General features: G+C 37.1%; 1 protein-coding gene across 1 annotated transcript in view; it reads right to left on the bottom strand.

Annotated features, from left to right (window-relative positions):
* cux2b (cut-like homeobox 2b) overlaps positions 1-24,202 on the bottom strand; it is a 168,875-nt gene extending 144,673 nt beyond the window's left edge. Inside the window, exon 1 of the mRNA XM_073819893.1 lies at positions 24,140-24,202. Coding sequence (XP_073675994.1) covers positions 24,140-24,202 — 63 coding nt within the window. The remainder of the gene's footprint in view (positions 1-24,139) is intronic.
* Between the last annotated feature and the right edge of the window lie 1,358 nt (positions 24,203-25,560).

Raw genomic sequence — 25,560 nt, 5'->3', positions numbered from 1 at the left:
TAAGAGGCCAGAGCAAAGAAAATTTTCCAGCCCAGAGCCATGGAAATGTGTGGAATGGGGTCAGATTGAAAAAGGAGTTGCGAAAGGTGATTTTAATCTAAACCCTACGGAGGACGGACATCACTCCAGCAGTTATTGTACAAAGGGGCTGTTGAATATAATAATCAACAGGCAGCATTTCAAAGGCATGTAAGCGCTTGTGCTGCCGGTGGAGAAACAGCTGTGAAGCGACTCCCCAGAAGAGCATTCTGGGATTAACGCACAGGTCAGAAGTCTATCTCAACTAAAGATGCTTCATATGGCGCTTTGATCATTTCCGGCTCAGTGCCGGTGGAAACCATACAGAGAGCTCCAGTTTTTACAGACTGCTCTGAGAACTGTGAACGCTTCAACTGAAATGACATTGATTTATGAGGCCACAGATTTCCCACATATAGAAGCTGCCGTCAAGCCAAAATAATAGCTTATATTCTATGGAAAATAACCTGTCGATACATAAACAGCGAAACACAGAGCCACCGGCACAAAAAAGCATTCCCTTTTGAGAGAAAGATCTAGAAAAATTTCAAAACAAACCATTAAAATGTTTGAGCTCAGTGTAAAATGATTGAGTTAGCAGCAGGCTTTAGCTTCGCCAACACATTCATCCAGTCATGCTTTTGGAAGGCAAATTGTATTTTCACCAAATTGATTTTCTCCTCATTGATTTTCTTATTTTACAAAGGCATTTTGTGTGGTACAGTCCTCTGTTGCAGTAACATCGGTCATCTCTGCACAATAACCAAACCTGTGCAGGTATCATATTAGACGCACTGAAAGCGCCAGATAATGTGAACAATTCTGCGATGCATCAACAAAACCACACTTACATTCTTCAGCCAAGTGCACGCTACGAGAATAAAGCTCAGCGCCTTTGATATTTTGGGTCTGCGACTAAAAGCCCTGCTCCATAGCCAACCAAATTTCACAAAAGAGCAGTAGCAATGCCAAAGATTAATAGCTGAAGGAACTGTGAGAGAGCAAATAGTGTGCAGTACATACTTTATTTTATAATACTGAGCCTTATTTATAAAAGACGAGCTGAAAAAATGCACATTAAAAGTTTTTTTTTACAAAAACTGTTGCATGTAATCAAATGAGACAAATGCAAACTGCAACTTACTCACTCTCATGTCAGTCTAAACCTGTTAAACTCGCTTTCTTCTGTGGAAAACAAAGATATTTTGGAGGTTTTTGAACATGTAATGAAAGTTAATGGGGTCCAAAACTACAATGGACATGAGGGTGAGTAAATCATGACAGATTTTATTTTTTTGCATGAACTACACCTTTGGTTTTGCAAATAATTATTTCTATTAATTCACTTGGCTTGTGTTTGATGAATGAGGCTCAGCGTGTGAAATAGTATGCAATGCTAAACACTTCACACAGTAGTAGTATGTTGCACCGCTGGCAAACGGTCTCAGAATGTCACATGACTGATTCTGCGAGTGATCTGCAGTTACTACAATACTTTAGCATTTTTAATGCAATTTTGTGTAAAAATATTTATTTTTTCTTGTCTATTTATCACAGTGGACTTAAAAGGTCAAGTTGGATGCACTGCATCGTGAGATACAGTATCAAATAGTGTACAATCACTATTCTTACAATTTTAAGTTTTCTTCAAATATGTTTATAGTATTTTTAGTTTGAATTAGGCTTTATTTTTAATCTACAGTTTTCATTTAATTTTTAATTTAAGTTTTAGTCATTTTCTTCTGTGCATTTGTATTTTTATTATTTTACTTTTATTTTACTTTTTTATTTAGTGTTTTTTTTTTAGTGTTAGTTTTATGTAATTTTAGTGTTAGTTTTAGCCATTTTAGCCATTTACTTCAACTCAAACTCATTTTATTTCAGCTGTCAAAGCAACATTTCTAATTTTTATATTTGGCATATTTTGTTTTTACATCAGTTTTACTTTTAATTTTAGTAATTCAATTCAAACCCATTTTATTTCAGTTAGTTGCCTAATTTTCATTCAAGGTTTTTCTAGCTAACAGCTACATTTTATTTTATTTTTCGACTTTTAATTTGAGTAACCTGTATATATATATATATATATATATATATATATATATTCTATTTAGCCATGTTTTTATTTTAGTGGTAGTTGTAATTTTAGTACTTTTAAAACTACGTAAAAAGTATGTTTTATTTCAGTAAATTTCAGATTTTTTGCTTTTTTATTTCTGATATTTAGCTTTATTGTATATTTCAGTTTTAGTCATTTTAGAACCTTGTTAGTTAAACTCATTTTTTGTATATCTATATTTTTATTTTAGATATTTTAGATTATTATTATTTTTAGCTTTTATATTTTTTTAATTAGCTTTATTTTTTATTTAAGTTTAAATTTGAGTAATTTTTAATACTTCAACGTAAATGTATTTTATTTAAATTAGCTAGCAAGGCAATATTTTATTTTATTTAATTTTTAATATATATTATTTTATTGATTTCAGATTTGTTTCTGTTACAATTGTCATTATTATTATTATTATTATTATTATTATATTTTATTTTTTATATATTTCTATTTCTATTTATCTTTACTTTTATTTTAGTGGTAGTTATAGCCATTTTAGAACTTCAACTTTTATTTCAGGTTGGTTTCAGTCACCAAAAATGATTTTAACAATTTTAGTTAACGACAGCACTGTGCAAAACCTTACATAAAATTGTTCACAAAACAACCTGAAGTCATTCGTTCATTTTCAATAAGACACCACTGGCAATGTGATTAAATTGTGACAACCAATGGAAGCGCATGCAGTGAAGATCATGTGATTTAACTACAAAAGTCCAATACAAAATGACTTTGCTTGGCTACTGCAGTCAACTAGGAATACCTACAGTACAAGCACAGAGACCATCATCATCCCACGTGTTTCAGGATGAGGGGCCGAACCAATCAGAGCAGTGGCTGTAGAGCAAGACCCTGTCGCGATGACCCTCATCTCACATTTACACCCTGTCGGCGCGGCCCGAGGGAAACGGCCGGCTCCTGCCCTCTTCAGCAAGGCCTGCAGCGGCGTTTAGCAAAACCTGCTGCTCTCGATAGGGGCACGGAGATGGAGAACGAACAGAGAGAGAGGGAGAGGAAGAAGAGAAAGAGAGGGGGTCCCCAGAGGGCTGAACAATCAGACAATTTCAAGATCACGAAGCATTAAACCAATCCCGGCAGGGTACACTAATTAAACAGCCGGGCCCAGCACCGCCAACCAATCCCCACAGAGCAATTAAATCCATCCCCTCTAAAACACTGTGGAACCTGTCTGGGGAAAACTGCGGAGAGAAAGCGAGAAGAAAAAACATAAAATTCATCTGGAGAGAGCGAGAGAGGGGGGGAATGCGGTAAGCTACTAACAAGGGGAATTGAACGGGAACGATTCAATTCGACGCTTTGTTCTTTCCCGTCTTTATTTTTTTTTAATTACTACAGTCAAAAACGCCCCAAAAACTCTGAAAAGGACCACCGTTGTCATACAAAAACCATGACCCTGCCGTTAATTCATATTAACGAGTTCAGGAAGCACTTCCAGACTCGAAAAGAGCGAAGAACAACCGCCTGGAGCTGCTTAATAAACCGGCGGAGATGATCACGGTGTCATCGAGCACAATCTATTCGCCGGCGCACTGATCAAAATCATCCCGGGATGAAAAACGACTCCATCATCCGTCAAAGAGCTCCTGGGCGACTCCGGATAACTTCCCAAATCCAAATTACATTGGAAAAGCGCGCGTAATAACGTCACTATCATCAAAGATCACATTAGTAATCCGTATCAACTTCCTGTTTCTTGCAATACGCTTCATGAAACACGTTGGCAATGCTGAAGAGGTGTAGAACGTGACCAAAAATGTACGTTTTTGCTGGGTTAACTTCCATATGAAGCTGTTGAACTAATTAAAGAATTAAAAAGAGTTGAAAAATGAAGGCAAGGATCTCTAAGAGCGTTTCATCTGCATGTGGCCCTGTGTGGCTGTATTTAAACTGCCCTTTGGCGTGTTAAGGCGTCCCACTGGTTCCAGTCAGAGCTGATTTTCGCTGTTTCTCTCTCAAGCCGTTATGTAAACAGTAGAAATGACAAGTCAAAAAGGCTACAGACTACGGATAAACTGCATTTCGATCTGCTTAGCAGGGAAGCGCACGCGTTACATGCAAATTTAATGCACGCTACATGCCGCCAAACATGCAAGAAATGTGATTTTGTTTATATAAAATGAGCTTTACACAAAGACAAGGGCATGTGCTTTGATATATACTAAGATACTGAACATTTGCCATTTACACTACTGTTCAAAAGCTTAGGGCTTTGGGATTTTGAAATATTTATGAAAGCAGCCTCTTCTGCTCACTAAGACTACATCTATTTGATTACAAATACAGTAAAATCACCAATATTGTGAAATATTTTTACAATTTAAAATAATCGTTTTCTATTTGAATATATTATAAATTGTAATTTATTCCTGTGATCAAAGCTGAATTTTCAGCATCATTACTGCAGTCTTTTACTTTTATTTTAGTGTTAGTTTTAGTCATTTTAGTAATTCAACTTGTCAACGTTTCTTAAAACAATATCTATATTTTAAGTTATTTCAGGCTTATTTCAGTCACCAAAAATGACTGTAACAATTTTAGTTAACAATAGCACTGCACAAAACCTAAACGTACAGAAATATGTAAAATCTGCATGGGATGTTCACAGTGAAAGCGCCAAAGAAAACTGAAGTCAATCATTTTCAATTATACACCATTGTGATGTGAATAAGTTTAATTTTCATGCAAATGTGCACTGACACAAAGCTGCGATTACCAATGGGAGCGCAACCAAAGAAGATCATGTGATATAACTACAAAGGTCAGTGCAACATTACTTGGCTTGGCTACTGCAGTCAGTTCATGTTTATGAAAGAAGTCTCTTCTGCTCACCAAGGCCGCACCTATTTGATTAAAAATACAGTAAAATCACCAATATCGTGAAATATTTTTACAATTTAAAATAACTGTATATTATAAATTGTAATTTATTTCTGTGATCAAATGTGAATTTTTCAGCATCATTACTGCAGTCTTCAGTGTCACATAATCCTTCAGAAATCATTCCAATATGCTGATTTGCTGCTCAAGAAACATTTTTGATTAACCAATGTTAAAAAACATATGATCTGCTTCATATTTTTGTGGAAACGTGAATCTTTGATGACTAGAAAGTTCAAAAGAACAACAGAATAAAAATCTTTACTGTCACTTTTGATCAATTTAATGCATCGCATGTAGAGTGAAAACTGTTTCAAAGGAAATCTTTTTTTCTGTTCAATAGTTATGATTTCCTTACCAAACACTAGTCATTTTTCTGATTATTTCTGATATCTGATTGACGCTCTTGTGAGCTATATTGTGATTGCATGATACAGTGATTTTTAGTGCTACTTCACTGGGTGGGAAAGAAGAAAAACACATTACACGTGCAGCCACTCGCACACAAACCCACATACGCACACATACACAATCATGGGGTCTCCTTTATCCCTGAAGGGCAGAATGGACAATAGAGAGCTGAATTATGGTGACTGAAGAACTGGCTGATATAAAAGAGGCACAGAGAGAGCAGGAGAAGAAGAATGGAGGGGATTCAATAAGGCCTCTGTAAAATGAACAAGAAAGGCCGGTGCTCAATACATCTGCCATCAGACAGTCAAAACAAATAAAGAGGGCCGACGTACAGGTACACAGCTCAATATGGCCTCACTCGCTCGGCTTCGGCTGCCAGCGGGGAGAAGACACAGCTATATAGTCCAACAGATGAGCCATTAGCTCTCTCTCTCTCTCTCGCCGTCTCTCCCTCACGATCTGGTTTATGGGTCCGCTATCGGGTTTAAGCGGACGTCGAGAGCCGGGCCTTTGCCTCCCCGGTGCGGTAGACTAATGTCTCCCTGAAGTTTTGTTAAAACCTCATTATTTACTGAAGTGCCGAGACCATCGCCTTCTTCGAGAGTGTGAGCGCGCCGGGTATTAATATGAAAATGCAGAGATTCATTGCCATGACGAACTATCAGACTCCAGTGTGGATCGATGGGGAAAAAATTGAGGATCTGTGCTTTTGGGACGTCGTTAAGGATTTAGAGGAGGAACCGGCTTAAACAGGAAGTGTCTGTCATGGTTTAGCTCTGTGTGTGTGTGTGTGTGTGTGTGTGTGTGTGTGTGTGTGTGTGTGTGTGTGTGTGTGTCACCTCAAACACACACGTGAGGGTCAGCGGTGTGATCTGTCAATGCAAATCTTCTTACGTGTGGTGCTTATGACTAATTCATGCCGTTTCTAGTGATTCTAGCCAATTCGGATCATTCTAGCCAACGGATCATTCTGCTGAACTGATTCTTTTTTTAATGATTCAGTTGAAATGATTTGCAAAATATGTTGACGTTTAGTGAGGTCAGGGGTTTTTAAGTTATCTTTAATAACAACATTATGAACACGGACATAAGACTATGAACACTATTAAGACTTTTGAACAATATTATGTTTTTTTATTGTTTGGAACAATAAAACAAATAAATATGGCATAACCTATAACCTAAATGAAAAAAAAAACTCAAACAAGAATAATCAAATTTTACTACAAAAATGAAAATGTCACACAGGAATGAGTGATTCTTTTGGTTTCAAAAGATTCAGTGAATCAGGTACAAAAAAAAAAACTCTAAAATAAACAAGAATAATCAAACAAATTTACTAGAATATGAACAAATTTAAATTTTACTACAAAAATTAAAATGTTACACAGGCATGAGTGATTCTTTGGGTTTCACGTCTCAAAAGATTCAGTGAATCAGGTACAAAAAAAACTCTCAAATAAACAAGAATAATCAAAAAAAATTAGTAGAATATGAACAAATTTAAATTTTACTACAAAAATGAAAATGTCAGACAGGAATGAGTGATTCTTTTGGTTTCAAGTCTCAAAAGATTCAGTGAATCAGGTCCAGCTGATCAGTCTCAAAAAGAATCAGTGAATCAGGTGTTTGAACATGTTCAGCTGATTCATTTGAATGGTTTGGTGAACCAATTTGCAAAATATGCTGAAGTTTATTATATAGGGTTAAGGTTTTGAAAAACAATTATTGAAAATATTATGTTAACATTTTTTGTAATATTTAAACAAGAAAATATAACGTAACCTAGAACCTAGATCACAAAAAAGAAAAATCAACAAATAAACAGGAATAGTTTGTAATTTTACTACAAAAAGTGAAATGTCTTGTAGTTATGTGAAATATTTTTTTCCTTCACTTCTCAAAAGAATCAGTGAATCGGTTCAAATTGACTCATCTGATTCTTTTAATTATTCAGCTAAACCCAAACAAAACATGCTGAAGTTTAATTTCAATGTTCAAAACTAAAAATATTATTATTATAAATATATAAAACATTAAACAATATTATATTTTCTCTATTACATTTTTTAACCTTTTTTAATTGTTTAAAACAATCAAACAACAAAATACGACATAACCTATAACCTAAATGGAAAAAAAACTCAAACGAGAATTTAAAAAAAAAAATACTAGAATATTAAAAAATATACAATTTGACTACAAAAATTAAAAAGTCACAGGAATGAGTGATTCTTTTGGTTTTGAGTCTCAAAAGATTCAGTGAATCAGGTTTAGCTGATCAGTCTCAAAAAGAACCAGTGAATCAGAAATGTGAATACAAAAAGTGAAATGTAAAAACATCACATAGTAATGTGAAAGATTTTTTCTTTCAGCTCTCCAAAGAATCAGTGAATCGGTTCTCTGAATAGACTCAACTAATTCTTTTTAATTATTTAGCTGAACCAACTTGCAAAACATGCTGAAGTTTAATCTCAATGTTCTACAACATTAAGAATATTATGAAGAATATTATATTTTCTGTATTACATTTTTTAACCTTTTTTAATTGTTTAGAACAATAAAACAACTAAATATGACAAAACCTATGCTCGAGACAAAAAAAAAAAAATTAAGCTGAAAGCGGCACTACCTATAGCCTAAAATAAACAGAAATAATTTGTAATTTTACTACAAAAGGGAAATGTGAAATTGTCATGTAGTAATGTAAAAAGATTTGTTTCCTTCAGTTCTCAAAAGAATCAGTGAATCAGTTCTCTGAAGAGACTCATCACTCTTTTTTAATGTTTGGAACAATAAAGAACATAATTTGAAAACTAATAATCAAACAAAAAAAGCTTAAATAAACAGGAATAATCAGCCACTAAAAATTAAATGTAAAGTCGCAGAGAAATTTGGGAAATTCTTTCAATTCCTTTGTTTCTTCAAAGAATCAGTGAATCATTTTTGTGCATGATCACTGAATCAAATGAACCAGTTTGCTAAAATGAATCAGACTGAATCAAAAGTACGCGCTCACCAAAGATTTCAGGCTGTGCTATGCGTTTACTAAGGTATTGTAGGTAGTTGCTAGGTAGTGTCTTACTAGTCCAAGTGAAAGAGCAAATAGAATGCTAGCAACTTCAATGTAACACACAACGGGTTCGCGAGTCATTGGCTTTGTGTAGTTAAAGAAATAAGCCACCAACATAGCAAAAAAGTGCACCATGCTATCAAAGCACATGCATGGAGGGTTAATCCAGGAACAGTGGAGGTGAATGGGGGAAAATAAGTGTGGACAGGTATGAAAATCGAGCCCTAGGAGGGTCACAGCGATTAAGAGGCTGTTTTATGACAGACCGGCTCTCTCGCTCGGTGAATAGGCGCCCGGCGCCGAGCAAAAAACGGTTTATCATTCCTCTCCGCGTGCTGAAGTATCCGCTTTGAAGTCTCGAGCGCTAATTCTACAGAGGAAGGTTAAACTGCTTAAATCTTGAGTCAGTTTCACTTCTCCTCTAATGTTGTCGGCTGAGCGGGAGGGGAACGTGACTCTGGGATCTTCACAACTCAATTTGCAGACAGCGTAAAAGCCTTTTCTCGACGCTTTTCTCTCCTCTTTGTTTCCTCCGCCGAAGGTTCACAGAGAGAGATGGAATTTCCATTCTGCCAGCCTGATGGATAAGAGATTGTTTTAGGCAGCGTTTTTTTTTTTTTGTGAAGGGTGAGACATTAGGGTGCACACTTATGGAAATGTTTGTTTCTCAGCACAGACGGAGGCTCTCGATGGTGAATATGAGTTTATAATTGCCTAATTCGACACAGATTAGCTTTTCAAAACAATCTAATGATGGTCAGCGCAAACACGCACACATGCGAGTCGATTTCATTACTTCCCGATTCACATGCCTAATGGCCTCATACATGCACAAGCACTGTTCCTCATAATTAATATGCGTCGGGAGACCAAACTGTGAGCAAAATGTCACCACAAAAGTTTAAACAATTTAAAATGTGTTACGGCGATTTCTGCATCGTTATGAAGCCAACAAGAACCAAACAAACATTCACAAATCAGTCTTGAACTTAAAGTATGCAAAAATCTGCAAGTGCTTGCTGATCTTGTAACTTCAAAGTGTTTCATGCATCTTACTGTGTAATAATATGCATCGATTATCAATACCATGAGCAAAATTATGACATGTATGGCTAAATATAATGTAAATGATGTCTCTTACTAAAATACGTAGTAGAAAACCCATTAAAGATTTACGTTATTTAAAAAATCCACATCCTTTTATACATATTTTGGACTATGCGAGGCACCATTATGCCTTCAAATGGTGAACTGCTGGTGCTACCTGTTACTATTTTTACAGCAACACAATTCAGAAGTCTAAACGTCCTGGATATCGAGTGAAATCCGCGCTGAGAAACTCCTTCAGAGGCTGCAGCGTAATGACAAGCATGAGCCTGTTTACATCCTGTCAGGATCTTTAGTAGGTCTTTAGTAAGCTTTATTCGTCCACATGCATCTTCCCATTCTTTGCTCCTCTTCTTATCGCTAGGAAAAGCAGTGAAGACTTGCATCACTTCTCTTGTTGGCCTTCTACTGAAAATTACAACCAAAATCCGCACAATGTGGCATTGCATCCGTATTTTATTTTCCGAGTTGTATTGCTTTCAAAATAGCAAAGGTTAGGGGCAGTAGCTCACTGAGTGCAGCCATTTAACGTCATTGAAATAATGGCGCCACACATACCTATAAGAGTTTGATGCATCTTAAATGTGGATTAATGTATGTCAGGACTCCAAAACTGTGAGCAAAACACTGCAAAAAAACAAAAGTTTAAATGATTCAAAATCTTTTACAATGTTTCTTTGATGGTTATGAAGGACAAATAAGCTGGTTCTCAACTAAATAACCAATCAAACATTCACAAATCAGTCCAGAACCTACAATGTAGCTATTAGATATTGTAACAATGGTGAAGAATAACTTTAGAGTTTGATGCACCTTAAATGTGGATGCACTGAGACTCCAAACTGTGAGCAAAATTGAGCTGGTTCCCATTTAAAGAATGAATCAAGCATTTACAAATCAGTCCTGAATGTACACTGTACACAATACTACTTCGGTAAACGGTGAAGAGTAAATTTGAGAAAGCAAAGAGTAACTTTAAAGAGTTTGACGCATCCTAAATGTGAATTAATATGCATCAGGACTCCAAATTATGAGCACAATTTTGCAAAAAAAATAAATAAAATGTTTAATATCTGTGTTACATTGTTTCTTTGATTGTTATAAAGGACAAACAAGCTGATTCTCATCTGAAGAACCAATCAAGCATTCACAAATCAGTCCAGAACTTACAATGTAGCTATCAGATCTTCTACTAATGGGGAAGAGCAACTTTAAGGAGTTTGATGCATCTTAAATGTGGATTAATATGCACTGGGACTTCAAACTGTGAGAAAAATGTCACAAAAATGGCTAAAAAAACTGGATCATTATGAAGCACAATTAAGCTGGTTTCTATTTAAAGAGTGAATCAAACATTGACAAATCAGTCCTGAATATACACTGCACACAGTACTACTTCGGTAAACACTAGCAGATCTTCTAACAATAGTGAAGAGTAAATTTGAGGTGTTTGATGCATCCTAAATGTGGATTAAAATGCATCAGCACTCCAAAACTGTGAGCAAAATGTTGCAAAAAAAAGTTTAAATGATTCAAAATCTGCATTACAATGTTTCTTTCATTGTTATGAAGGACAAATAAGCTGGTTTTCATCTAAAGAACCAATCAAACATTCAGTCCAAAGTCCAAAGGATCAGTCGAGAACTTAAAATGTAGCTAGCAGATCTTCTAACAATAGGGAAGAATAACTTTAAAGAGTTTGATGCATCTTAAATGTGGATTAATATGCATTGGGACTTCAAACTGTGAGAAAAATGTCACAAAAAATGGATCATTATGAAGCACAATTGAGCTGGTTCCCATTTAAAGAATCAAACATTCACAAATCAGTCCTGAATGTACACTGTACACAATATACCATGTTGGTAAACACTAGCAGATCTCCTAACAATAGTGAAGAGTAACTTTGAAGAGTTTGATGCACCTTAAATGTGGATGAATACATCAGGACTCCAAATTATGAGCAGAATTTTGCAAAAAAAAAGAAATAAAATGTTTAAAATCTGTTACAATGTTTCTTTGATTGTTATGAAGGACAAATAAGCTGATTCTCACCTAAAGAACTAATCAAACATTCACAAATCAGCCCATAACTTACAATGTAGTTAGCAGATCTTCTAACGGTGAAGAGAAACTTTAAAGATTTTGATGCATCTTAAATGTGGATTAATATGCATTGGGGCTTCAAACTGTGAGAAAAATGTCACAAAAAATGTCTAAACAGTTGGATCATTATGAAGCACAATTGAGCTGGTTCTCATTTAAAGAATGAATCAAACATTGAAAAATCAGTCCTGAATGTACAACATACTACCTCTGTAAACACTAGCAGATCTACTAACAACTGTGAAGAGTAACTTTAAAGAATTAAAGAATGAGGCATCTTAAATGTGGATTAATAATATGCAATGAATCAGTCCTACTAAATCAGTCCTACTTCTGTAAACACTGGTGGATCTTTAACAACTTTAAAGTGTTTAATGCATCTTACTGTGGATTCATATGCAATGGGACTCCAAATTATGTTCAAAATTGTGCAAAAAAAAAAGTTTAATATTGGTGTTACAATTAGGGTTGCAAAGAAGTGTAACATTTCTGGTAAATTTCCGGGAACTTTCAAAAAAATCCCTGGAAGATTCCAAAAAATCATTTTAAAGAGTTTAATGCATCTTCAATGTGAATTAATATGCATTGGGACTTCAAACTGTGGGCAAGATGTCACAAAAATGGCTAAACAATTGCACCATTATGAAGCACAATTGAGCTGGTTCTGATTTAAAGAATGAATCAAACATTCACAAATCAGTCCTGAATCAGTCCTACTTCTGTAAACACTAGTGGATCTTTAACAACTTTAAAGTGTTTAATGCATCTTACTTTGTGGATTCATATGCGCTCCGACTCCAAATTGTGAGCAAAAAACTTCTAACTTTAAATAGCTTGATGCTAAGGATTAATATGCAGCAGGACTCCAAATTGTGAGCGAAAGGTCACAAAAAAATGTTTAAACGATTTAAAATCTGTGTTACAAGGTTTCTTGAATCGTTATGAAGCATAAATCAGACAGTTCTCATCTAAAAGAATCAATCAAACACATTCACAAAGCAGTCCTAAACTTGTACTCAAAGACCAGCAGATATTCCAACAAAAGCAAACACCAACTCTAAAGAGTTAAATGCAACTTATTATGGATCTGCATTGGGAGTTTCTAAACAACAACAAGCAATTCTATTATTTAACTCATGTTTATAGTACCTAATAAACCATCATATTTGATTGTCATGCATTAGCGCAGCATAAACTGTCTGTAGTTCTGTTGTGCTACCGGTTAGTAAACGTTGCTGAGGTTTCCTCTCGACAACAGCGTTTTATCCCTGCAAATCCGAGCGCCTTGCAGAATATCTCTAAACCGTTTCCAGATCCAGCGCATTTGACAGCAACAATAACAGCAATAAACACAGATCCCCCTCCACCGTGAATGAATACGGAGTTGAAATGAGTCTTTTTCACGGCCAATTGGAGCCGCTTGGGGAAAAGCTCTGAGCAAACTACAGCACAAAGATGCCACACATGCACAGAGGAGTGATGGCACTGTTTGACGATGTTACAGTCACGTTTCGTGGCGTAAAGATGACATGCAAACACCTGAGTCATGCAAAACATGGTCCCTGAGAAACTGCAAAAACAGCTGAAAGACTGATGACACGCTACAGCCTAAGGCTCAAAGGTGAAGTGTGGTTTTTGCACCACAATGGACCTTTTTTACATTTCTGGGGTTCTCAGAAGCACACAGAAGTCGTCACAGTTGAGTAAACTTCTAGTGATGAACACAAACTACAACAAATGTGTGACCCTGGACCACAAAACCAATCTTAAGTAGCACAAGTATATTTGTAGAAATAGCCAAAAATCATTAGGATATTAAGTAAAGATTATGTTCCATGAGCATATTTTGTAAATTTCCTGCCGTAAACATATGAAAATTGAATTTTTGATTAGTAATATGTACTGCTAAGAACTTCATTTGGACAACTTTAATAGCGAATTTTCTCAATATTTAGATTCCAGATTTTCAAATAGTTGTATCTCAGCCAAATATTGTCCTAACAAACTATACATCAATGAAAAGCTTATTTATTTAAATTCAGTTCAATTAAAAAAAAGGCCCTTATAATTGGTTTTGTGGTCCAGGGTCAATTTTTTAAGGTTTACTTCAATAACAGTAGATAAAAACTGCGCATAATAAATATGGTTTCCAAACAGGTTTCCTAAACACATCTGCCATTGAACATGTCAAGACATGATCTGTTTTGCATAAACAAACAAAGAGATGAGCTCCTCACGAAGTAAATCTACAAATGTCTTTCTTAAGCGGAAAAATAATCTATGCAAGTATATGAACGCAAACTCGGATGTCAAGCTTTGTTGCATTACGAATTAAGTACAATGCACTGCATGTGAAACATTGCATTTTTTTCTAATTTTTTGTTTAGTTTAAGTAACAAAATAACAAAAAATTACTAAAAAAAAAAAAAAAAAAAAAAAAAAAAAATTATATATATATATAATGAATAAAAATGACAAAACTAAAATTAAATTAAAGTGAAAAAAAATTATGTCACTTTTGAGGTAAAATTAAATTCAATCAATGCACATAAAAAAGATTATTAATCTACTAAACTATATCTTATAAACAGCAGGACTGCACATTGGAAATGCACTAGACAAGCATTTTTGTGTCCATTCAAATGGTTGTGTAGTCTCTGCACATTAAACTGGGACAGGAAAAAGTTTTTAAACAAAAAAAAGTGACAGGAAAGACGAGCTAGAACGCAAATATACATAAATAAACAGTCTTACAGTTTGATTTATGTGTTGTAATATAAAAAAGAAAGTACCAACTGCATATTTCATCAGCTTTCATATTGGTCACCAATGCTCTGCACACTCTGGGACAAAAGAGGACAGTTTGTTTGCACAGGGATCTTGTTAGGCTGCTCCCTATTGGTCAGATCTGTCCTAAAAGAGACTAGCGGGGACCTTTTGGCCTGTCCTTTCCACGAGCGCCCACGGAAATGCCATCTGGCTGGTGTGAATTATTACCACGGCAACGGCCATGTGACCTGAGACCAGTGGAAACCAAGGTCACCAAAACCTGTAGCCCGTCTATTTCTGTCATCTCTTTTATGAGGTTAGAAGAACCCGTCGTCCGTTCTTACGAGGACGTGTCCTATCGCTTAGGAAACAGATTAAATGAGGAACATCATTCGGCGTCGTTCTCATCTTCAGTTCGCGGTATAACAAGTCTTAAACAAGGTCATTAACATTTACACAAGATACACTAGCAGCAACAAATTATGGTCGAAGAAGTGAACAGAAATAAACTGAGAGCTAGCAAATCATTCATAAATAAATAAAAGTGAAAAAAAAAAACCACTTTTTTATCGTCTAAAAATATGGACAAAATTGTAAAAAAAAAAAACTTTAAAAAAATGTATTAAAATAATTATTAGTTATGCTTTTTTAATTTAGTATTTATTATATATAAAACATTTATTTATTAAAATCTGTTAAAAAATATTTTCTGTATATATATATATATATATATATATATATATATATATATATATATATATATTGTCACAACCCCGTCTGTCATTGGTTTCTCCCATTGTCTTCCCCTGCCATTCTGTGTTCATTTGGTTTAGCCCTGTGTTTAGCCATTATCTGTTTCACCTGTCCTTGTAATCATTAGTCATCTGTGTCACCTGTGTTTGATAATTAGTTGCCCTTTATAAGTCTGTCTTTGAGTTTAGTCTTTTGTCGGTCTTTAACGTTATCTGGATGTGTGTGAAAGCCCTCTGTGTTCCTGCCTGTTCCTGCCTTGTTCATCTTGGAGAATTCTATTAAATTTATTGTTGATTGTTAATCTCGTCTATCGTCTCGTCTCGTCCTGCACACCCGCGTGACAGAAAGACCGACCCAAAAAAAATTCACGGCGTCTTCCCCTGCGTTTATTTTCCGTTTTTTTTGTATCAGTGTTTAGTTTATTTTTTTTTTCCCCCGTCATGAATGATCCCGCCGTCCTCATCCTCCTCCTGAAGCAGGGGAACCGCTCTCTCGAGGACCACACCAGAGACTTTATATTCCTCGCCCCGTTTACGCACTACCCGGACAGTTGCCTATGCACGTTCTACCGCGTGGGACTTAATGATAACATCCAGAGGCAGCTGTCCGGGGAGGGTCCTCGAGAGAGCCTCGCCGACTACATCGAGTGGGTGCTGGTGTCCAGCAGAGCTTCGTTGACCGCGAAGGATGACACCAGCCCCACTCCAGACCCAGAACCCAGCCCAACATCACCCCGACAAGCGGAGTTGCAGCCCGAGCCCACCGACGATGGAGAGCCCGAGCCGAGAGCGACAGAGCCAGAGCCGGACCCATCGGACCAGGTGCGAGAGCCGACTGCTACATCCGCGACGGTGGAGTGTGACGTGGAGCAAGAGAGGGCTACAGAGAGCCCTGCCCACTGCACCACCACTGGGGGTGAGAATGAGCAACACTCTGGGGACTTAATAGACTTTTCCACAGAACCACTGGCCTGCCTGAACTTCCCACCCACCCGCCCTCTTCTGCCTATGCCTGAGTCTCCGCTGGTCCCGTCCAGCCATCCTGAATCTCCGCTGGTCCCGTCCAGCCATCCTGAGTCTCCGCTGGTCCCGTCCAGCCATCCTGAATCTCCGCTGGTCCCGTCCAGCCGTCCTGAATCTCCGCTATCACCTGTCAGTCCCCCTGCTCACCCTCAGCCATCCACCTGTGCAGTGGGCTCGCCGCGGGACTGCCAGCTTCCATCGGCGTCTCGGCTGGAGGATTCCTCAGCTCCGCCTCCAGCCTCCGAGTCCTGGACTCCGCCTCGGCCCTTCGACCCCGCGGTTCCACCACGGCTCTCGACGCCCTCCTCTCCACCGTCGCCCGTCGATCCACCAGCTCCACCGGGCTCCATCGTCTTTCCGGCTCCGCCCTGGTCAGTCGTCACCCCATCGGCTCCTCAGGACTCTGCTCCTCCGGCTGTGCCTCGTCGCGCCGTCCCACCGGCTCCTTGGGACTCCTCCTTCCTGCGGGCACAGCCTCCATCCTCTGTCGCTCCGGCTCCGCCGCGGATCTCCGGGACTCCGCCTCCGCCTCGGGCGCCAGAGCCTGCTCCACCTTGGCCCTCCGGATCCTCGGCGTCACCCCGGATCATCGGCTCTCCGTCTCCGCCTCGGGCTCCTCCGCCATCTGCTCCGCCTCTGTCGGTCGGCCCCATGGAGTCGGCACGCCTTCCTCCACCATGGCTCCTCCCTCCGTCGGCTCCACCGTGGGCCGTCATCATGGCTGTGGTCTGGGTCAGTTCCTCCTGCTTCAGGCCCCTCCTGTTTCCTCCCTGGCTCCTCCCACCTTCGTCGCCCCCCTGGACTCTGTTGACTTTGTTTGTTGTCCCCCTCCAGGGGTACCGTCCTCCGCCCAAGCCTCCTCCCTTATGTACTCTGTTCTTCCGCCCCTCTCGTTTTCTCCACGGCGCGAGGACGCGCCTTTCCGGAGGGGGGCGTGATGTCACAACCCCGTCTGTCATTGGTTTCTCCCATTGTCTTCCCCTGCCATTCTGTGTTCATTTGGTTTAGCCCTGTGTTTAGCCATTATCTGTTTCACCTGTCCTTGTAATCATTAGTCATCTGTGTCACCTGTGTTTGATAATTAGTTGCCCTTTATAAGTCTGTCTTTGAGTTTAGTCTTTTGTCGGTCTTTAACGTTATCTGGATGTGTGTGAAAGCCCTCTGTGTTCCTGCCTGTTCCTGCCTTGTTCATCTTGGAGAATTCTATTAAATTTATTGTTGATTGTTAATCTCGTCTATCGTCTCGTCTCGTCCTGCACACCCGCGTGACATATATATATATATATATATATATATATATATATATATATATATATATATATAAAAACTTTTAAAGAAATAGTTTGTTATAGTTTTATATATATATATATATATATATATATATATATATATATATATATAGTTTTATATGCTTTATATGTAGTATTTATTAGTTTAATATAGAAATTATATATACATACATATACAGTACAGACATATACAGGTGTGTCCAAACTTTTGGTCTGTACTGTATATTGTTCTGTTTATTAAAGTTTTTACTCTACATTTGTGCAGTTTTCAGTGGGTTAGTGATATTTTTTAAATATATATAAATTAATAAATAAATATTTTTTAAATGCTTTAAATGCTTTTAAAAACTGCTTTTTTATGTGAAATTCACTTTATAAAAGACCCGCATTTCTAACTTTAATTCATAGGGATAACATGGATAATTTCACTTGGTTTAGTGTAAGATTTTTGCCCATCTTTTGGAAAATCCAGTTTTAAAAGTAAAAAAAAAAACAACTACAAATAACTTTTACAAGTAGGTGGCTGCTCCACTATTTGCTATTTGACCACCTGAAAGATATTTTTTCACAAGTTTTTTCAGTTGTATTCATATCTACAGTACAGACCAAAAGTTTGGACACACTTGAATGAGAAGGTGTGTCCAAACTTTTGGTCTGTACTGTATATATACATATATGTGTGTGTGTGTGTGTGTGTGTGTGTGTGTGTGTGTGTGTGTGTGTGTGTGTGTGTGTGTGTGTGTGTGTGTGTGATTATTGTTTTATGATAATTACTGTAATTATTACTATTTATATTATAAAATACAATACAATTATTTAAAATAAAACAAAAAATAGTTACTAACCCTAGTTGCAAAACCATTTTGGCAACACTATCAATTAAGGATTCAATTATTAACATTAGTTAAACTAACCATGATACAAATGTTGCTTCCGACATTTACTAATACATTAAAATATGTATATATATATATATATATATATATATATATAATCTTATTTTTATGTATATTTAATGTTAACAAAGACATATACTGTAACAAATGTATTGCTTATTCTTAATGTTGGTTAATGCATTAAACATAGTTAAAAAATGGAAGCTTATTGTAAAGTGTTACCACAATTTCTCATTTTATCACATGAATGATGCTCACTTCTGTATTTAAACATTTTAGTGAGAGAATATCACCACAAACCGCTAAAAAAAAACCTTATCGCTATGCCTTATATCAAGACAGGAGGATGTCAAATATTCCCTCTTATGAAGAATTCCCAACGAGACTCGAACACAAGGCTCGTTCATGAGGGAATATCACTGAAACACCTCTGAGGATTAATGGCAATACAGGAACTGCTGTATGAAATGATGTAATTTGAGAGCAACCAAAGCGACAGCCATAAGCCACAGACCCCAGCGAAAACATCATCTGACACGGCCAGATGCTCCGCTACAGACCAACACAGACAAAGAGGGTCATAAATCAACTGTCAGCCGCAGATACCCCCCTCTCCTGAACTTATTCGTCTGCTGGTCAATACAAGCAGTGGCGCTCCGTTCAGGGGGGTCTGGGGTTAGAGGAATAAAAACGTTCTTCCGGGAAGCAGCGTTTGAACTCCAAGCTTTAACACACCTGAAGTTTTAGACACGTTAAAGGTGCTGCTGAATATTTTCCATCTTTTCTTTTTCACCCGGCCCGATCTATGGATCTCACTGGAGTCCAAGTTCAAGAGTGGGTGAGGGGCCCTCTGGGGACGCTGTGGACACGATATCCCGCAGGGGCCACACGGGAGAATAACAAAGACCGTCACAGCATGCAATAAACAGCGTCTGACTAGATTCATAAATGAGTTAACAGCGATGTCTCGTGAATATTTAAAAAGTTAGCATGTCCGAAATATGCAGGCGCACCAGATAACAACAAACTTAACTCTAACGACTACATACTTAATGAAAGCGGCTCTGAATTTCATATTTATAGCTTTTTTTTTATTGTAACATGAGGGAAAATAACTTTCAGGTGGATGTTTTGTGAGTAACATGTAAGTCTTGCTCATCAATCAATGAATTTTTAAGAGTTATAACACAATTAGTGCAAAATGCATCCATATGGAACGGGGAAAATTTCAAATGCACCTGTTAAATGACATTTACACAAACAATTTAAGTCTCAAATATATATTAAGTTAACATAAGTCCAAAATACACATGCACACCACATAAGCTGACAGTGCTGGCTCTGAATTACATATTTATGGCATTTCTTCTGTTGTAACATGATTTCATATGGATGTTTTGTAAGCAAATAGCTTCCTAAGTAACATCTATGTGCATTTTATGACTTGCAACCCATTCATCAATGCATTTTAAAGAGTTTCAAACACAATCGGTGCAAAATGCATGGAATGGGGAAAACATAACTAATGCAACTTTAAATTAAGAATTTAAATAAAAATTGAAGTCTCAAATGTATAAAAAAATGTTTACATGTCCAAGTTAACAACCAACTTTACAACTCTCAAGACTACAAACTTAATCTAAGCTGACAGTGTTTGCTCTGAATGTCATATTTATTGCTTTTCTTCAGTGTTAAAACACAAGGAAGAATAACTTTCAGGTGGATGTTTTATGAGTAAACAGCTTCATAAGTAACATCTATGTGCATTTTATGACTTGCATTTAAGAGTTTTAAACACAATCGGTGCAAAATGCATTCATATGGAATAGGGAAAACGTGACTAATGGCATATTTAAACAAAACTGAAGTCTCAAGTGTGCAAAAAGTTAACAACAAACTTCACAACTCTCAAGACTACAAACGTAATCCAAGCTGACGGTGTTTGCACTGAATTTCATATTTATAGTGTTTCTTCAGTGTTAAAACACAAGGAAGAATAACTTTCAGATGGATGTTTTGTGAGCAAACAGCTTTGTAAGTAACATCCATGTGCATTTAATGACTTGCAACCCATGAATCAATGCATTTTGAGGAGTTTAAAACAATCAGTGCAATCTGCAAAACCCAAATGAAATGGGAAACATGGCTAATGCAACTGTTAAATTGACATATTTACTCAAAAAAAAATTGAAGTATCATTAATAATTAAAAGGTTAACATGCCTAAAATGTGCATGGGCACCAGATAATAACTCTCAAAACTATAGACTAAAAGTGAGCTGACAGTGTTTGCTCTGAATTTCATATTTATAGCTTTTCTTCTGTTGTATTTTGATTAAGAATAACTTTCAGATGATGTTTTGTGAGCAAACAGCTTTGTAATAATATCTATGTGCATTTTATGACTTGCAACCTATGAATCAATGCATTTTGAGGAGTTTTAAACAATCCATGCAAACTGCAAAACTCAACTGAAATGGGAAACATGGCTAATGCAACTGTTAAATGACATATTAACGCAAAAAACTGAAGTCTCATTAATAATTAAAAAGTTAACATGTCAAAAATGCACATGCACACCAGTTAACAACAAACCTAACTCTCAAGACTATTGTTAAGATTAAAAAAGGTTACATGCACAAAATATGCATGCACACCACAACAAACTTAACAGCTCTCAAGACCACTGACTTAATGTGAGCTTTTTTTCTGTTGTAACGTGAGGAAGAATAGCGTTCAGGTGGGTATTTTGCGAGCAATCAGCTCCATAAATAACATCTATGTGCATTTATGACCCATTAATCAATGCATATTAGTTGTAATCAGTGCAATCTGCAAAATGTAAAAGAACCATATGGAATGGGCAAAAAATGACTAATGCATCTGTTAAATGACACATATTTAGAAATAAATTTGAAGTATGCATGCACCAGTTAACAACAAACTTAACAACTACTAAGGCTTAAATGTAAGCTAAGAATATTCGCTCTGAATTTCATATTTATAGCTTTGCTTTTGTTCATACTCTGTTGCAACATGAGGCAAAATAACTCACAGGTGGATGTTTTGTGAGCAAACAGCTTCACCTATGCGCCTATGCGCATTTCATAACTCAAAACCAATTAATCGACACGTTTTTAAGCATTTTAAACCCAATCAATGCAATCTGCAAAATGCATCCATTTGGAATGGTACAAATGATGTTAAATGGCACATATTTGCACATAAAACTGAATAAGCTGCGCACATTAGGATTGTGTAAACATTTTGGCTTTCTCACATGCATTAGGTCTCAATAAATAGCTTCTACAAAGTAAAATCACATACTGGATGTGGAATTGGCCACAAAAGGTTCAATAACACAATATTCTTTAGCTTCCACCCACATGCGAGCCCGTTTCGAGATGAAAGATGCTGCGGAAGCATTCGGTGGCTGCATTCACGTCGCATTAAATACGACTTGAACTGTCACAGGCTGCAGGTGAGCACATCAATAACCTGAACCAGGTGTGACCTAGACTAACTCCAGAAACAAAGAAAAACTCTGATGTGCAAATGTGTGTGATTCATATATCGAGCCCAGCGGATTCATGGGAAATAACACAGCGCTGTGCGCTCACTGCTGGTGCGGCTTTTCATGATGACAGATGGATTTTGACTGTTTAACTCGAAGCTGATTAAACAACGTCAATGGAAAAGAGCTGTCATCCAACAACTTAAAACAAAAAGATCAACTATTTCACAAAACCTCTTTGTCCTCCAAAGGCCACCATAGACAATGTGAGGGACATGGCTCCTCCCCATACAAACGTTCAATATTCAGATTAGCAATCGATCGATGTGTTTGTCAATGACTAATTCTTACACTTTAACATTTAATCTCCTCAGTCCGGTTACTCTTATGAAGACCGTTTTGATTTATCAGCCTAGCAGGAATATTCTGAGCACAGTCCAGACAATAACCATCTGATATTTGTCCAGATGAGCTCTCCATGAAAACATGTTTGCTCTCCCTGTCCATGAACAGGTTCAGGGTTTGGATAACCTCTATATGGACGTGCCCGGCGCTGCCGTCTGTCTGTATTTAGAATAAACCAAAAACATGAGAGAGACCCTCCAACAACAGCCTACACAAGGAGCCCTTCTTTGGAAAGGCTTGAATAACAATCGGCCACACACACACACACACACACACGCAGACAGATCTGATTCCTCTCCGGCTTGGCTTGGCATGCTCTTGTCATTTCTTATGTTACAGAACATCAATCATAGGGCTGAGTCTGTGCCCTTGCGCTGGCCGAGGCTGATTTACAAACATTAGCAGGGAATGCAATTACACAGTCCGAGAAGCGCGAACAGTCAGCGAGCGTTCTGGGTTTGACGCGTCGCAAGCGGTGTGGATGGAGTGTACACACTGCGGTCGAAACGGAACCGGAGCGTGCGTTTAAATACGACTGACACAGAGTACTGTTTCCAGCAATACTGTATATGAATATACTAACAACAGCAATGGAATTAAAAATTCACAATTTATTTAAAAATATTTTCTGTATTCTATATCAATACTTTACAACTATATATATATATACACAACTATAGAATAATACAGAAAATATGTAACAATTTTACATTTTTACACCACGTTTAGAGTTATAAAATGTATTTAAAAAGCATAGAATATGGTATTTCAAAAAAAAGTTTTTCAAAAACGTATGAAAACAACATACATGCAAAGATTGCATTTTCAAAAACATGACCCATATGTTTAAAACTAGATTTCTTTCTTTTAACCATCTTGGACATTCATAGTTGACATTGAACCTGACATCAAAAGTCAATTACATTCAAAGCATTACAATAACCACACTAACATCATAAACAAGGCTAACAGAGTTTATCATAAATTTCCATCTTAAGTCGAGGATGAACCATCGCATTTTAAAATAAAACATATTTCTACAGCTAATGAATTACAATATGCACAGCTTACCAAGACTACATGCAAGGCATAACGTTAACACATGAGGATATTCAAGTAAATATGCATCCATTACAATACTTACTATTAAGTTAAGTACGATTAAGTTGTCATAACAGATAAAGACGTCAAGAATAAATAAACTTTCCTAAACAGAAACTCTGACGGTGCGACGTTCATTACGCTCCGCGTCATAATTACTGAAGCACACTAATAAAGTCAAAACGCGAGAGATGGATAAACACAATCAACGTTAAAGGTCTAAAACAGACGAGCTGTTTATTTGATAAAGTCTGAGGAGGATCACAAACCGGCACTTTACAGAACGAGCCGGGCGCGCGTCACCGTTCCGTATTTCTATTAGAATAAAAGACATTAGGCTGATAAAAAGTTAAAGTCCACAACTCGGAAAGGCATTAAAAGTTTCCGTTTCCAACAGAGCTCGCGAACGAAGAGTTAAAATAGCCTGAAATGTGCTGTTAAAGCGCGTTGGTGTGCGAGAGGCTGCTGCCGCTGCTCTTGCGCGCTCCTGATCAATGATTGAACCGAACAAAAGGCAGAAGAGGATCAATTACTAATAACTATCAATGCAACACCACCATCCCGTCCCTCTAAAGTCACCAAAAGAGAAAATGCATGAAATGCAAGGTGCATTATCGCGTATAGGATCGCGTCGTGTAAAAAAGGTGAGAAATAAGACCAACCTGAAGCCGCCGGAGATCAAATTTCTTCCAATATTGAAACATCGATCCCACATCGGCGGCCATCTTGAGCACAATATTCAAGAGCGGCTACAATAAATATATGGGCTGGATTCCCCCCGTTAAACAGCGTTGACGATTACACTCCACATGGAAAAAAAATGTTAGGAAAATAACAGTTGTGGAAAACTAGACGGGACGCGCAGCGCGCCTGAGCCGGTGGATGCGATATGAACAGAATATAGATGCATATAGATGCATTAGTGCTGCTCCCGGGATTGCACTTGATTTTGGGTTTGGTAAAGTTATCAATACTGACGTAACGGGTTGATCAATAACGTCTGGGAAGTGGAAGGAGAACAACGAGCAACCAATGCGCATCGCCAGATGTTTGATGCGTAAAACGGCGAAATCGTTACATATCATTAATGAGCCCCATATAATGAGATTTGCAACTTTTGGTCAATAATGCGTAATGCATGCCATAAATGCAGTGAAAGACTCGCACGAATGGAATAAACACAGCTTTTGTGTTTGGACTGAAAAGAGTGAATGTGTATTTTGATAGTGTCCTTAAATAACGAAGCGCACTAAGATGAAATAGTGCTAACGCCTGTTAAAATGTTATTGGCTTTTTGAATATTTTGATAACATCATAAAACAAGTTAGTCGTGCTAAATATTAGTAAAGAAACATGAAATGCACAGGCTTGCACGAAAAGTGCAAGTTTAGTCCATGCACTTATTCACGTGAAATAAAGAGATGCATGTGTGCATAAATAAATACATCTGATTTGATCTGAGTTATTTATATAGAACAATCAGATTGTTAACGAGAGCAAATGCACGTGTGTGTGTGTGTGTGTGTGTGTGTGTGTTTAAATATATGTATATAGAGAGCAAAAGAGCTTTTGTAGCTAATATATATGAATAAAAAACTCAAAGACAAAAAAAATGCTTAAATGTTATAGTGGGATTGTGCGATCAATGCATGATTTGAAATTCTGAATGGACAGTTGTGTTGAAACATTAACACTTGCTCCCTCTTGTGGAACAGGACGTTTTTACTGGACCAAGCTGAGTAGCCCTATTAATGAGGACTATATTCTGACATTAGTTGCTTTAAATATAGCACACATTGTCTAAATTACATCTTTAACATTATAATATTGGTGCAACATTAAGATGGCCATACAGAGCCAAGACTCCTCCAAAAATAACATATTACACTAGGTAGTGACCTTTCCCTGTAAGGAAGTTTCATTATCACATCGTGTATAATGACTAGCTGCAATTCTTTTTAGAAAAGCGTGATGTTTCTTAAATGGAAATTTTAAGAGCGCCAGGCTTTTGGTAAACTTCATTCAGGTGATTACAAAAAAAGGTCTATGGATTTATTTTCTTGACTTATGTATCCGAAATGCT

This window comes from Garra rufa, chromosome 15 (assembly GCF_049309525.1).
Source record: "Garra rufa chromosome 15, GarRuf1.0, whole genome shotgun sequence".
NCBI lineage: Eukaryota > Metazoa > Chordata > Actinopteri > Cypriniformes > Cyprinidae > Garra > Garra rufa.
This window is presented reverse-complemented; position numbering and strand designations above follow the sequence as displayed.